Source organism: Rhipicephalus sanguineus, chromosome 11 (assembly GCF_013339695.2).
Source record: "Rhipicephalus sanguineus isolate Rsan-2018 chromosome 11, BIME_Rsan_1.4, whole genome shotgun sequence".
NCBI classification, from domain to species: domain Eukaryota; kingdom Metazoa; phylum Arthropoda; class Arachnida; order Ixodida; family Ixodidae; genus Rhipicephalus; species Rhipicephalus sanguineus.
The window spans coordinates 34001856-34016973 of record NC_051186.1 but is presented as its reverse complement, the minus strand read 5'-3'; the positions used below and the strand labels follow the sequence as shown (position 1 = coordinate 34016973).

The window sequence follows — 15118 nt, the reverse complement described above, 5'->3', positions numbered from 1 at the left end:
TGGGTTGCATCCATCAATATTTACAAGCAAGTGTAGAGTACAGTTACCCTCCTAATCTTGTCACAAATGCATCACATGTATGCGTTTCCTGTACATACATGTTTGCGCTCATGTACCAATATCTCAGCCGCAACCGGAAACGAGCAATATCACATTGGAACTATATGTGAGCGCAGCAGCCGTCTTCACGAACTCTGCTATAGCACGTGATTGTCCCCAAACGTACGTTTAATGACAGAATATCCCTACAGCACAAGATATTAAATATCTTATCACTGAGTGCATTGGTAGGGACAGTTTCATCTCGGCGTTACCGAGGCAGTACTTGCCCACTATCCATCTACATACAGGGCACTTTTTTTATATAATAGCTATTACAGCGAAAGCTGTTATGATATCATTTCAGCGACCGTTTTTGGCGCCGTAGTTGTCCACCGCCGCCGCCGCTGCTGCCGCCGGTGTCTGTAACCACTATCGCTCGAAATAAGAAAAAAAAACGAAATAAAAAAAATCCAGGATGGAACGAGGTTCGAACCAGGGCCCTCTGCGTGGGAGCCCGGTATTCAACCTCTGTGCCATGCCGGTGCTTTTTTTTTCTTATGCATCACGGCTATGAATAAAACAATGCTCGACTGTTTCAGGCTCGTTGCATAGCCTGCAATTTACAGACCAGGGCACGTATATCCCTTTTCCATGAAGCCATGTCTTTACGGGTAAAGTGGATGTGTGCATCTTAAAGAAAAACGTTTTCACAGCTGGCGATATACACATTTTACGTACACGGCAGAATACATCATGACCAGATTTAGATAAATATTGCTGTCGGTAAACAGGTTCGGGGAAAAGGGTGTTTACAAGTGCGGCGTTTAGCGTCTTTCTGTCCACGTTGTACAAGTACTCTAGCGTGAATCTGGCTTTCAAAAACTAGCTGCGGAAATTTCACAAAAACACATAGTAGTGTTTACTGCTTCCTGGACACTCGGTTTATTCGCGCAAAAGAAGGCAATGTCATCTGCGTAAGCTAGAACTTTAATCTCCTCGGCTTCATATCTATAGCCTTTATTGTCAGAATTAAACAGCACACTTATACAGAGTGGTTCCAAATATATTACAAAAAGCAAAGGTGAGAGTGGACACCCCTGACGAACTGACGAATTTACCTCTATGATACCTGAAAGCGTGCGATTCACAATTAATCTTGTGGTGCATCTTTTATAACAAAGTGGTATGCCATTGTACAATACATCTCCTAACTGAAGATGTCTTAGCAGTCGGAACAAAAAATCGTGCCGTACCTTATCAAAAGCCTTAGCAAGGTCAATCTGAAGAAGAGCTACCGGATTCAAGCTACCATCAATACACTCAAGGACTGACCGTGCTATATGAATGTTCGTTTGTATAGAGCGGCCTCGAATGCCACATGTTTGGTGGGCACCTACACATTTAGTATCGGGGGTAAGGCTGTAATGGCCTGGCATGCCCACGTAACGCCTTACCCCGATACTAAATGTGTAGGTGCCCACCAAACATGTGGCATTCGAGGCCGCTCTATACAAACGAACATTCATATAGCACGGTCAGTCCTTGAGTGTATTGATGGTAGCATGAATCAGGTAGCTCTTCTTCAGATACAAAATCCCACAGCGGAGCGATGGGAACAGCTGCTGGCCAGCGAGAACCTGGATGATCAGCTGAGTCTAATTGACCGGGCCCGTAGAGCGGCTGCTGCGAGCGGAGCCCTGGACTGAGGGACCCCCCACCGCAAGTCAAGAACCTCCGCATATCCGGAGCTTCTCCGCAGAAATTCTGTCAATAAATGTTTTCACCACCACCACCTACACATTTAGTAATCACTGTTTGCAACCTGTTCGTGAGTATTTTCGCAAATATCTTATAATCAACGTTACATAAAGATATCGGCCTATATCCAGGTACTCTCTTTAATACTTCACTGTCGGTACTTTTCGGGATCAAAGTTGTATGTCCTTTATAGAAAGAAGGAGAAAGTTCGCCACATTCGTAGGCTTCTTTAAAAAGTCGCTCAAGAAAAGGAATGAGAAGTTCTTGAAATTTCACGTAAAATACAGCGCTAAGGCCATCTGGACCTGGAGTTTTGTTTTTCTGCAAAGTTCCGATTGCAAACTTAATTTCCTCCTTAGTTATAGGCCCCTCAACGGTGAGCCGATCATCCTCCTGTAAATGTGGCATTAGAGTAATGAAGCGGTCAGCTTTTTCTTCGTAGTCATCCAGAAACTCAGACGCAGTGAACAGGTTCTTGTAATGATCTTCAAATGCCGCTCTTATTTGCTGTGTCTCTATGCATATGGTACCGCATGATTCAATTTGCAATATCTGTTTGGAAAGCGCGTATCGCTTTTCATCCCCAAGAGCTCTTTTGGTGGGTTCATGTTCAGTGAAATGAATAACACGTGAACGAATCATTGCCCCTCCGTATGATTCCGTATCATGTTTTTGTATTTGTGCTCGGACTATATTTATTTCGTCGCCGTACAACCCCGGCTCCTGGCTTTCAAAAGCATGCAGCTTATTAAGTAAATCATAAAGATAACTTTTTTCAGCATTTTTTCTTTGGGCTAGCTCGTATGAGATACCAATCGCTTCGTACTTAACTTTTTCTTTGAACATTTCCCATTGAGAAGACATCGGCAGCTGTCGATATTCTGTTACCTCATGGAGTAATTGTTTGACTAGTTTTACAAAACATTCTTCCTGCAGGAGCTGTACGTTTAGCTTCCATAATTCCCAGTTTGGAGGAACCTTACGAAATTTTCGAGGACCCCGTGAAACAGCTACTAAACAATGGTCTGTATAAAATATAGGCTTTACAGCATAGTTGTGAACGTGAGACCAGAGGCTTATAGAGACATACACATGGTCAAGCCGAGCATGAGATACCCCTTGAAAGTGCGTAAACCTTAACGAGGAAGGCGCATGCTCTCTCACATCTATTAGATTGTGGTCATTCATTAACTGCCGCAGTAAAGCAGCACTTGCATCATAACGATTTTACTTGAATCTGCTTTGCAAAAAGACCCTATACAGGCTTCATGTCGGGAAGGAACTAGATTAATATATGCAATATAGCGTGGTAGAAGAGTAAAATAAGCACCAAGCGTCGCACTACGCAAATTCTGTAACCAGGCGTCACACAATGCGAATTGCGCAACGAGTAGGTTGTTGAATGCTTCCAACCCATTACAAAGGGCTCCGCCATAATTCTTCATCATCATCAGGCACAGCGTCAACAAAGTGCACACGATGCATTAAATGCGTTTAGCACGTAGCACGGCTCTCCGTAGAATGATGAAAAATGGCACAGTGCCTGCTTCCCTACTTCTAAAAAATTACAATGATTTATAGCGAAGTGGGTTCCTCGCAAGCGCTCTTGCCAAGGAAGCCCATAAGCGCATGATCCATTTCCTCGGGGTCTTAATAAAGTTCTTCACCCCTCCTCTCTCTCCCACGTCAACGTATGTTATACGGCATGGAGGGAGAGGGAAATAGCGACCGGGCGTCACCCCATGCAAATTACATAACTGATGGGCCGTTTAAAGCTTCCTACCCATTACAAAGGGCTGAGCCATATTTCTTCATCGTCATTAGTCGTCGCTTCAACAAAGGGCGCATAGTGCCTTACAGACGTGCAGCGGATGTCTCGCTTCTCCGCAGAATGACGAATATTGGCTTAGTAGGTGCTTCCCAACTTCACAAAAATTGTGATTTATGGCGTAGTGGGTACCTTGCTGGTGTACTTGTATTAGTAGACCCAAGAGAGCTTACAACGGACTCTAGAAACGCTGCTCTTCCAGCTTTCGCTGTGACTATGCTGCGGTTTCAGCGCAGGCCTGGCGTTTTTTTTTATTAATATGATATGACAGTCAGGCATATATCGTCTTCAGACATGAATTCTACGTCGAGGCGGGAATGCTTTTCCGCACCTAAAATTACATAAAAACGAGTGAGCAACGAAAACTCGTCTCGAATGCGCTCGCCCGGAGCAGCCAACATCAGGAGCTGAGCGGCGTTGTTGAGAAACTAGGTGTTGAATTATATTACCAGGACGATGAAAATCTATATGATGAGTGGTCGGGCGTAGTCTGCCTTTGTGGCAACCGTCAAGGACGTTGCAGGACTTTTGCAAAACTTCTTGTGTAGCGGAGTAATTGGAGTAAGTTATTTGAACCTGTGAATTTTGCGCACCTGGAGAACCCGACATTAATGTTCTTTATCTTTTTAGGTTCCGGAGGCACGAACAACATGGAAATGACGGGCGGAATGGGTGAGTGCAACACTATCTTGTTTCGAACGTCACTGTTGGTTTGTTAAATCAGAACAAGAAACGACATTGCATGCAAGTGGAAGTTCATTCATATATGAATGAACTTCTACTTGCAATGCCCTATATTATATATATGCGCCGTACATTTTATTACAGACGTTTGGCTGTGCCTCCTTTGGTCTTTGTCACGTAAGAGTTAAGTCGGCAAGTGTAAGCTCTTACGAGGGAACTGTTACAAGAACATTCGCTTTAAAGTCAAATCTGAAATGACTAAGTTACATTTCAACGAAGGTTTCGAAGCAGCAAGGACGAATGCTGCCGATATTAATAAGTGAATGTCGATAACCAGAAGAACACAATTGAAGCAAAACAAACTTTCATCACGTCATTTTTTGTGTGTACGTTGCTTCAGCCAGGTATTCACCATCCAGATGTAACATGAGAACGCCGATTGGGAAATACCTTGTTCTCTTCAGATGATGTTTCTGTTTCGTTTGTTTTCATGCCATCGTAATCTTTTGACAATAATTTCTACAAAGTGTTATCCATGTAAACATTTAAGGCTCATCATTTTTTCTCCAATGGTTCATACAGAATCACACGCGCAAGGTCTAGAGATGTCTTTGACAGGCTAAGGTTGCTATGCAAGATTGTTAAGTATTTTGCATGATGATGGCGAGATATCAGGGAACGGCTCAGCAGTACATCGCATAAATTGGTTGTATAGATCGTGACAGACTATAGAAGACAGAGTGTAGGCTTCGTGACAGGCTGTAGACGCAGTAGCCAACTTGCTATTCGTATGACAATAGCAAGGAGGAGTAGCCGACTTCATATTCGTCGGACCAAGCTATAAGTGACATTGAAAGCAACAAGATATCAGTGGAAACAGGAATCACCTGCTGGTCATTTGTTACATGTTCACATGCCACCGACAACTACAGGAACGGCAAATTTCTCAATCGGTGCTCAACTAAGCTCAATATTTAATAACTCATGCTTGCTTTCAAAGGCTAGAACGCAGAGAGTACCCCCCACCACATTCAAAGCTCAACAAAGAGGACAGCACCATACTCAGAAGACTGCAGAGCAACACTTACACCCACGGTATACTGATGCACAGAGTGTACCCAACGTTGCATGACTACCTCTGCCCAATTTGCGGCGTACCTGACACCTTGGCCCACATGATCCTCGCGTGCCCGTGCAGCATACAGACAGATGCAACGCCTTCGCCGAATGCCAGTAACGCCGCTCAAGAAAACGAGGACCTTCTCGAAACGTGGGAGGCCAAGCTCGCCTCAGAGGACCTGGACCAACAACAACGTCTCGTCGCCAGGGCCAAAGAGGCAGCGAAGGCCAGAGGGTTCCTGGAATGAGGAGACCTCCCACCTAGGGTAGACGCGGGACTAGCACCGCGACACCGTTTCGTACAATAAACGTTTATTCCTCCTCCTTGCTTCTACAACGATAGCTCGGATGTATACCACAAGCAAAAACGATTCGCAGGGGGTTAGCATCGGCTGCTGACCATTCCGTATTATTTTGAAGGCTTCTCAAACCGGTTGCATGCACACTTGCATCAGTGAGTCGGTGATGGAATCATACAGTTCCTGCGTCCTGCGCGTGGAGGGCTAGGTTCGATTTGTTGTGCCACACGTCTTCGTGCTACAATATGACGATGATCATTAAACAGTGATGTAACTGGAAATGCTGTACGATGCCTCATTTACCGTCAAGCCATCTCTTTTGTACCATGTCCGAGAAAAACCTTAGGAGCCATTGTGAATAGACCTAGGAATCACTCACTAAGAAAACAACCATATGAATTGTCTTTTCACGTAGACCAGTCAAAACTACACAAAGAACACGAAGCACGATGAAATGCAATCAGACGAAAGGTTCACAATATGATTTAAACGAGTGCTTTCATTGAACAAGTGCGAATATTTTAGACAGCCCTAATGTGGTCAGGGCACTTCAAGAATTCATTCGGGTATCTAATAACATTTATTTGTAGGAATATTATAGAGAATGAGATTGTCCTTTCGTGTGCGCCTAAAACAGCGGTCTGCCACATATAATGACATGTGCGAATCATACCCAGGCTTGTATAGTTCGTATTTCTTTGTCTAATGTTTCCTTTTAATGTGAGTATGCATCACTCTAACAGTAAAACAATATGAGCTCAATAGTGATTCTCTGTAATGCCAGTCAAAACAATTTTCTTTTGTAAGAGTTACAACAGAATAAGCATAATGGTCACTTTGGAAAGATCCTTATGAATCGGACCCTCGATCACTTTTCCTCCTCTTCCTGTTTAAATGTAAGGCTGCACAGGCCATTTGCTACTTCGTCTTACCATCCTCAAGCTAAGATTCACCATAAAAAGTGAATACTTATTAAGTTTTCCCAATTAAGTGTGAGAATATGTTGTCGTCACAGTACAGTTGCTTAATGTTGGATATTTTTCTTATTTATGTTCCTAGGTGGATACGGCAGAATGATGGACCCAGTGAGCGCGGGAATGATGGGAATGGGAAGTATGGGAATGGGAATGGGCTATGGCATGACTATGGGCATGGGAATGGGATTAAGTAAGTGAATATACTCCTCACTACTGTGAATTGTGTTGTTTTGCCTTTTGCCTGATGTGTATTGAGTGCCTTACACGTGATGCTGTATTAAACATAGTGAACCTTTTTTACACAAGAGAAGGATAAATATAAGCGTAAGTTACCAGAATTATTTTCTGTTAAAGTAAGCGTCTTCACTTTCATTACTATATCAATAAATAATTAAAATGGTGAAATTCGTAGTAGTGAATTCAGTGAGGCACAAAAAAAAAACCTCCAGCAGACATTAACACCAACTTTTTAGCACTAAGATAACACAAGGAAGTTGACAGGAAATTGCGCTTTGCCCTGTCTTGCTTTAGTGCTAAAATGTTGATATTGATACAAACTAGCAAGCCTGTCACAGCATTTTGCTGATCCACTGGAACCTTTGACTGTACACTTTCCGTGTCCTAACTTGCTGTCTGTGTTGTGCTTGACAGGTTGCATACATTCCTGTTATCAGAGTGCCCCTGCGCATAATCAGACGTTTTCGTTTTCCTCGCTTCGTCTAGCCCGCTACGCGGCGCACTACCCCCATAAGTTTATTTTTTTATGCCTGGAGGACCTTAGCTAACCGTGGTACGCCGTATTCTGCCAAAACGATTATGGTCTCGCAACTCACGTGGAGGTATTGGGCTATCCGACAACGAAAAGAAAGTGAAGAATGGTCAATGCTATTTTTATGGAGCAACACGGACTGTCACTTTGCTCCCCGGATTGACAACGTTCATCATTGCTGCTGGCTTCTTATCCTGTTGGCTTCATAACTCGTGAAGCCTTGCGAGATACAAGAGAGGACAAATATTGGTAGTGGTTCGTGCCAAATAGCTGCAGATATAACATGGTAAATATAACACGGATTAAATACAGTTGCTGTCCTGAAGAAGACAAAATCACTTGTCGAAACGTTTGCTCCAGAGAAGCCCTTGTTCAAGGACTTTTTCATGTCGAAAGAGCATGCGTTAATCTCTTTTTGCCATAAAATATTCTGACCAGGCTCGCAGGGCAGCGCTGAGGTAAGGCCTCGACGTCCCCACGTGGGACACACAAGGCCCTGTCGGCGAAAGCTCTGCAGGACTTTCAATAAAATTGTTACCAACCAATAAACATCATCTTACCATTAAGAGAACGACCTTATTATTAGCCTTTTTGCTTTCCTCGGCTAGTCGCGCTTGAATGCTATTCCGAGCAGCTTCAGGTTGATTTGCGATCTCAGCTCAAAAGCCCATCACGTTGTTTCTTTTCGCCACTTCATTCCTTTCCCTAATACAGGGAAGCAAACCGGACGTGCGTCTGGTTACTCTATCTGCTTTTGTTTGCTTTCTTTCTCTCTCTCCCTATCGAGATGGAAAATATATGTATTCGCAAAATCGCTGCCAGCGAGTGCCCTTAGCTTGAAAAATGAAAGAAGCCCATTGCACCACCACATTTGCTGTGCTGTTCCCGTAACTGCGGCAGTTAATTAAAAAAAATTATATATCCTAATGGAAAGTAACAATTTCTTCTTGACATAAACCATGATGCGTATGACGAATCTCTGTTATTCTTTTATTTCGCCAAATTTGTGTCGACTAGAACGAGCTGTTTATGATAGACCTCATCAGTTTACTCATCATTCACTGTCTTTTCTGTCATGTCGACTCATTTGAAGACATAAGAATTGCCGTAGCTCCACTGTCGCATTACACGGTATGTTCAGGCGAGAATTGCATAAATTTGTGCCTGTTACTTTCAAGTTGAATAACTTGAAACATTTTTGTGCAGTCTCGTTTTGACACCAAAGTGCAAAAGCAAACACTGAATCATTTCTGAAGATTAACATTCAAACGGTGTACCATAAAGCCGTACTATCTAATCCACAATAATAATTTTAAAGTGCTAATGACGCATCATTTTCGACATTGATGTACTTTCTGCATGAATTGGCATCTGAACGTTCTCGTAGCGACGTAAAAGCCGCAAGTTCAACTAACAGCAGGAGCTACTTGCTTACTATGTTCGGCAACACGTCCACTCGTCCAGACCACCAGTCAAGAACCAGCTTTATATTATTGCTATTTCTTAAAAGCAAATAACAGACATTGCCACATACGCAAATGAGACAGGGAAGTCCACATGCATCGTCCGTTATTTATGTTCCGTAAATGTAAATACGTAGCAATTTATTAGGGTATGCTTCGGGTTACACTGCGCGTCCGTGAGCATTGACGTAGAGACTCCAGCCTTCATCTAACTGGAGGGATAAACGTTTACATTTTGGCCTAGTGCAACAACTTCATTAACAATATATAAGCGTCTTATATAGCGTTGTATAAGATACATAATGCCGTGTAACGTAACTTAAGCGCAGTTCTTTTCTTCCTTAGCTTCTGGACATTCTTGATGCTACATTGACACCTTTCTTTTTCTTTAACATATTTTATTCCTTGTAATCATATATCGCATGATATTTGAAGTCTGTTTTTCATCTCGAACATTCGCACACAGCTTGATAGAAATTAGGCCAGTAGAACAAAAACTGGCAGTTCAAAGGCGGCATAAATTCAACCTTTTTGAGAACTGAATTTCCATAAAGAGCACCATAGCGTTGCTTTACATAGCTTTGTATACCATCCATGTTCTACGAATGTTTTTTACACTTTCAGCTGCAATGATGGCACCTGCGATAATACGCCAAGCAACCACTTCGCGTAAGTGGAGCAGCTATTACATCAAATTTTACTGGCGTGTCAAACAGCCGCAATGATGCTTTAAGAGGAAGGCTTAGTTCGAAGACGCTTAGCTGAATACGTCGGTGGGGAGCAGTTTTTCTTTTCGACGTCTGTTTTGTTGCGCATGAAGCATGTTGTGATTATAGGAAGCGGAGCTGTATTTAGGTCGTTTATTGGATAAAAAAAGCACGGTTGATGCCTCCGTCAGAAGTATCGGTATAACGCGAAAGTGAACCGTGTCATTACAGAAGTTCTTGATTGTACATTGTGCATTGATATTTTAGAGCTTGCAAAATGTCGATTGGCGTTCGGCCGCTACGGCACCGTTTGACTTGCACGCATCCACGTTGACGCCTTGTGGCACATCTCCATCGCGACGACTAACCTCCATGATATCTGTGGTAGCAGAAGTAGTCGACATACACGTGGACATAACATATCGTGAATCCCGCGCAAAGATGGCATCAGCAAGCGTGTAATGAACGCTGGTACTCGATATGCCCTCATTCAAAGCGCCGTCATTTGAGGAGAAAAAGGCCAAGGAGTGCGCCACCCAATAATAGGGAAGCCGATACGCTTGCTCTCATACATATACCGTACCGCGCTTCAGCAACTCGAGAGGCAGTCCGTAGCTTCAGCCGTGAATGCGGGAAGGCGCTCCGGTTGCCGCTGGCGTGTCTATCGCTTCACCAAATCGCTCAATGCGCGACATTCGTCCGTCGACGTCGTTGCCTTTCTGCGGCGCTTATTGCAGCAGTTTAATTAGTCGGCGCTTTCGCATTCGGAGCAATAAGCGGGAATACTCTGACGACGAGCCGTAACGTGCAAGCATGACGCGAAAGGCAATGCATCTAACTGCGTAATCACCAAATTACATCACCGCATACGCTGCATTGCACCGACTTTAGAGTTTCCTACAATATTGCAACGAGAGGCTCCGTTGCTCTAAAACTGCGGAAACGCTCCCTGTCTGCGCTCGTTAGTGTCACGATGCAGTACTTCACCGCACCCAGACGGTGACACCACCCCTGTCATCCAAGAGCACTGTGAGAGGAAGGTGTGAGAAATATAAGGTGCTTGTGAAGCATGTGCGTCGGTAGCGCCGTGGTTATAGCGCCCGGCATCTATCGTCGTGGGCAGAGACGTCGTGGGTTCGGCTCCAAAGTCATTCGAAGCAACGAAACTTTTTCTTTGTCATCTGTTCGTGTGCATTTTACCGGCGTCATTTCCGTGACGGAAATGAGGTCACTGAAGTGTTAAAATGAAAAACTCGAATATTAATGAAAGAGTGAGGCTAAGTTTACATTTGCGAAAGTAAAAAATTACGCCTGATATCGCAATTTTGTGAGCGGTAATTGCACGTGTGAATATCTGAAATGAAGAATGCAGATGTGCTTTACCACTTTAAGACATATGCATTTCATTTGTGAGCGAGACGTTTCCGCCAACCAGTAAACATAAAGTGAGGACAACGACGTCAAGAAATAATGAAAAATCACATAAAGGCATTGTGTATGATTGTACGTTTCATGTTCCTCAACGTTATATTGCAACGTTATATTGTTATATTGCATTTGGGCTAACTTTCTTTATTTTAGACATGCGCATTCGTACAATACATTCTTGCCTTTTTTTCTAGTTGGTAATACAGCTACCGGAATAACGAAGGCAGTCATCGCAGCGCAAAAACTTCATGCTTTGGGTGAGTACGGCCCCTACTTTTCTTAGAAAAATGAAACTTTTGCAAGACCATATATAAACATCCCAATATCTTCCTAAAATCGCACTGCTGGCGAATATTGAACACTCCTTCTCAGATTGTTCTTACTTTGGAAAAGTGCAGTATCATATTGGAGGCGCACATTCGCTCACAAAAAAAAAAATCCAGCAGATCCCACGCACTGTAGGAATCGATGTAATGCGAAGCAGCCAGCAAAGAGCTGCATACATCGCCTTGCTTGTCTTTGAGCCAAATGAAATAATTCATGCCATGGGATCTAGTCCACCATATATTGCATGTTTGCCCTGCACGCATGCGTGCACAATCTTGTATACACCATGCCAATGAAACACATATTCTGGTATATACAATGCATGCCCTGTCGTTTATGTTCATCACGCTCTCGTGTCATGCCATGCCAATTTTAGTATTTATCCAGTTAACAAAACGGCCGGAAGCGCACCATGACAGTGGCATGTAAATCATACCGTTCATGACATGCATAACATAATTCGCATGTTAAGACCTCTTTTACGTTCGTCATAGAGTCGCGTCACACAATATCGATTTTGGTGTATATCAAGCTAGCGAAACGGCAGCGAATGCACCATGAGCGCGGCATGTAAATCATGACATACATGACATCATGTCACGGTTTTCATGTTACCACCTGTTATTCATGTTCGTCATACAGTCGCGTCGCGAAATACGAATTTTGGTATATATCAAGCTAGGAAAACGGCCGCGAATGTATCCTGAGTGTGGCTTGTAAATCACGTCGCACATGACCTGCATGTCATGATTTCCATGTTACCACCTCTCATTTACGTTCGTCATGCAGTCGCGTCTAGAAATACCAATTTTGGTGTATATCAAGCAAGCGAATGCACCATGAGCGTGGCATGTAAATCATGACATACATGTCATGGATGTCATGGTTTTCACGCTACCACCTGTTATTCATGTTCTTCATAGAGTCACATCGCACAATACCAATTTTGGTGTATATCAAGCAAGCGAAACGGCCACGAGTGCGTCATGAGCGTGGCATGTACATCATGTCGTGCATGTCATGCGTGTCATGATTTTCATGTTACCGCGTCTCATTTACGTTCGTCATACAGTCGCTCCGTGCAATACAAATTTTGGTGTACATCAAGCTAGCAAAGCGGCCGCGAATGCATCATGAGCGTGGCATGTAAATAATGACATACATGACATGCATGTCATGGTTTTCACCTTATCAACTGTTATTCATGTTCTTCATACAGTCACATCGCGCAATACTAATTTTGGTGTATATCAATCTACTGAAACGGCCGCTAGCGCACCATGAGCGTGGCATGTAAATCAGGTCGTACATGACATGCATGTCATGATTTTCATGTTACCACCTCTCACTTACGTTCGACATACAGTCGTGTCGTGCAATACCAGTTTTGGTGTATATCATGCAAGCGAAATGGCCGCGAATGCACCATGAGCGTGGCATGTAAATCAATACATACATGTCATGGGTATCATGGTTTTCATGCTACCACCTGTTATTCATGTTCTTCGTACAGTCACATCGCACAATACCAGTTTTGGTGTATATAAATCTAGGGAAACGGCCGCGAGTGCGCCATGAGCGTGTCATGTAAATCATGTCGTACATGACATGCACTTCATCATTTTCATGTTACCACGTGTCAGTTATGTTCGTCATAGAGAAATGTCTCATCATACCAGTTTTCGTATATATGCCTTCATTCAAACGGCCGCGAGCGCCCCGAGACCATGTCATGTAAACCACGATGCACATGACATGTGCGTCATGATTTGCATGTTAGGACCTGTCATTATGTTCGTCATAAACTCTTGTCACGCCGTACTAATTTTGGTATATATGAAATTAACGGAACGGCCGCAAGAGCCCAAAGGCCGTGGAATGTAAATCATGCTGTTCATGACATGCGTGTCATGATTTTCATGATATGACCTGTCATTTATGTTTGTAATAAGTCCATGTTATGACCAGTGCGATGGTGTCAGGGATTTCTCGAAGCAAAGCCGCGAAGGGTTCATTGGAAACCGTAGCACAAGAGTGGTTCCCGGCGCAGCAATGCCTTTCACAGAGAGGTAAGTTGTCGGGTCTAGGAGATGTCGCTTGACGTCGACAATGAGGCCATGGTCGGTGAGGAAATCAGCACCGATAATGGCAGAAGGAACGCCGGCGACCATGAACAGCCAGCGCAACGGTCTTCGTAGTCGCAGGTTGAGTGTCAGCGACCATTGTCGAAATACTGGAATCCGCGTTCCATTCACAGCTTGCAAGTACAGCATGGGAGTAGCGGTGCGATCCATTCATGTAACAGTTAGAATGCTGACCTGTGCGCCTTTGTCAATTAGGAAGCGTTGCCCAGTCAACTTGTCGTTCACATTGAAGAGGCGGCATTGGGTGGGCCCGTGACCGCTCGTCGCCGCTAGCCGTCGCCCGGACGGTTTTCCGACCAGGTCCAAGGGAGGAGGCAGCGACGCGCACGAGCGCCACGAGTGACACCAGCAGATGTCAGACATTGCTGGGCAACGCTTGCGTCGATGGATGGGCAGCGTCGAAAAGATGGGAAACAGCGACGTCGACGTGAAGGAGGAGAAGCGCTTCTGCGAGTAGTGGCAACCAGAAGCTTCTCCAGTCTATTGCATAACTCAGCGACGGGAAATGATGTTGATGCTGGCTCGGACCGCTTTGTCAGTGTAAGGCTGACGGCGTGCGATGCCGAAGCCGGAATTGCAGCTGCAACCACTTGAAGTGTACTGGCAACTTCCATAACCTTGTCAGCCAATGTAGCAAGCTCTGACAAATTCTGGACTGAAGCAGTTGCCAGCACCATCTGGACTTGGTTGGGCAAGCGCTGAAGGAATAGCTCGCGGACGAAGGTGCTGTCCGTGGTGGAAACGCGTGGACCGAGCAGATTAAGGAATCGACGCAGTAGCTGGCTTGGCCGCTGAGTGCCGAGTTGTTCGATTGAGAGTAGCTGTTGCAACCGTGTGCGCTCCGACATAGCCGTGCGGTCCAGTATAGCGGCCTTGATTACGTCATAAGGCAACGTCGGTAGGTCGTGCGCGAACGAATCGAGAAGGTCGGAAATCTCGTCGATGACCGCCGCTGGAAGCGCGTTGACCACAAGGAGGTACTTGCGACTCTGGGACGTAATCCGCGAGAGTTCGAAACGGGCCTCTGCTTGGATGAATCACGCCGAGGGGTCCCGTTTCTAGAACTCTGGCAATCGGATGGTGTTCGAGATAAACGCAGCGGTTGAAAGCAGATTATCAGAATTTGTGACGTCATAGTATGTGGCGTCACGTGATGGCATCGCCACATGACATCGTCGCTTAGTTAAACGTGGGTCGATCACAGAGGCAGCGCAAAACGAGGTGAGGTTCAGAAAGCTTGTAATGCCTCCGATCTTGGAGGCACTGCAAAACCACGTTAGGTACAGAAAGCTTTCAGATCGGAGGGGGGGGGGTGGTAGGGGGCGTCTGAGGATCAACACATCGTCTGAGAAGAAAAAAAAAGAAAAAGATAGCTCTCGCCTTCGAGTCGTCTTAGGCGATCGCGTAAGGGATGCTTTGAGTTTTTTTTTACAATTTTACAACTTAGAGTGCTAAAAGATGAGCCTTCGTCTTTTGTTATTCGAACGTCTCTGCTCACCCGCCGAATCCTCGAGCGCATTTCGGCAACCGCATTTAGGTTAGATTGAATTGTACGTCAGCATACCACAAGTGG

The 15118-nt window shown here is 44.6% G+C and overlaps 1 protein-coding gene across 21 annotated transcripts in view; it reads left to right on the top strand.

Annotated features, from left to right (window-relative positions):
• LOC119374714 (uncharacterized) overlaps positions 1 to 15118 on the top strand; it is a 189082-nt gene that overhangs the window by 64440 nt on the left and 109524 nt on the right. For 14 of the 21 annotated variants that reach the window (XR_007414399.1, XR_007414401.1, XR_007414402.1 and 11 more), the window contains 4 exons: positions 4259 to 4300; positions 6790 to 6897; positions 9564 to 9608; positions 11269 to 11331. The exons of 4 other annotated variants lie outside the window; for them this stretch is intronic. Coding sequence is in view for 11 of the 17 variants with exons in the window: in XM_049410950.1 (XP_049266907.1) it covers positions 4259 to 4300; positions 6790 to 6897; positions 9564 to 9608; positions 11269 to 11331 (258 nt within the window). In the remaining 6 variants the exon portion in view is untranslated. The remainder of the gene's footprint in view (positions 1 to 4258; positions 4301 to 6789; positions 6898 to 9563; positions 9609 to 11268; positions 11332 to 15118) is intronic. 3 more of the 21 variants (XR_007414404.1, XR_007414403.1, XR_007414398.1) reach the window with 3 other exon arrangements.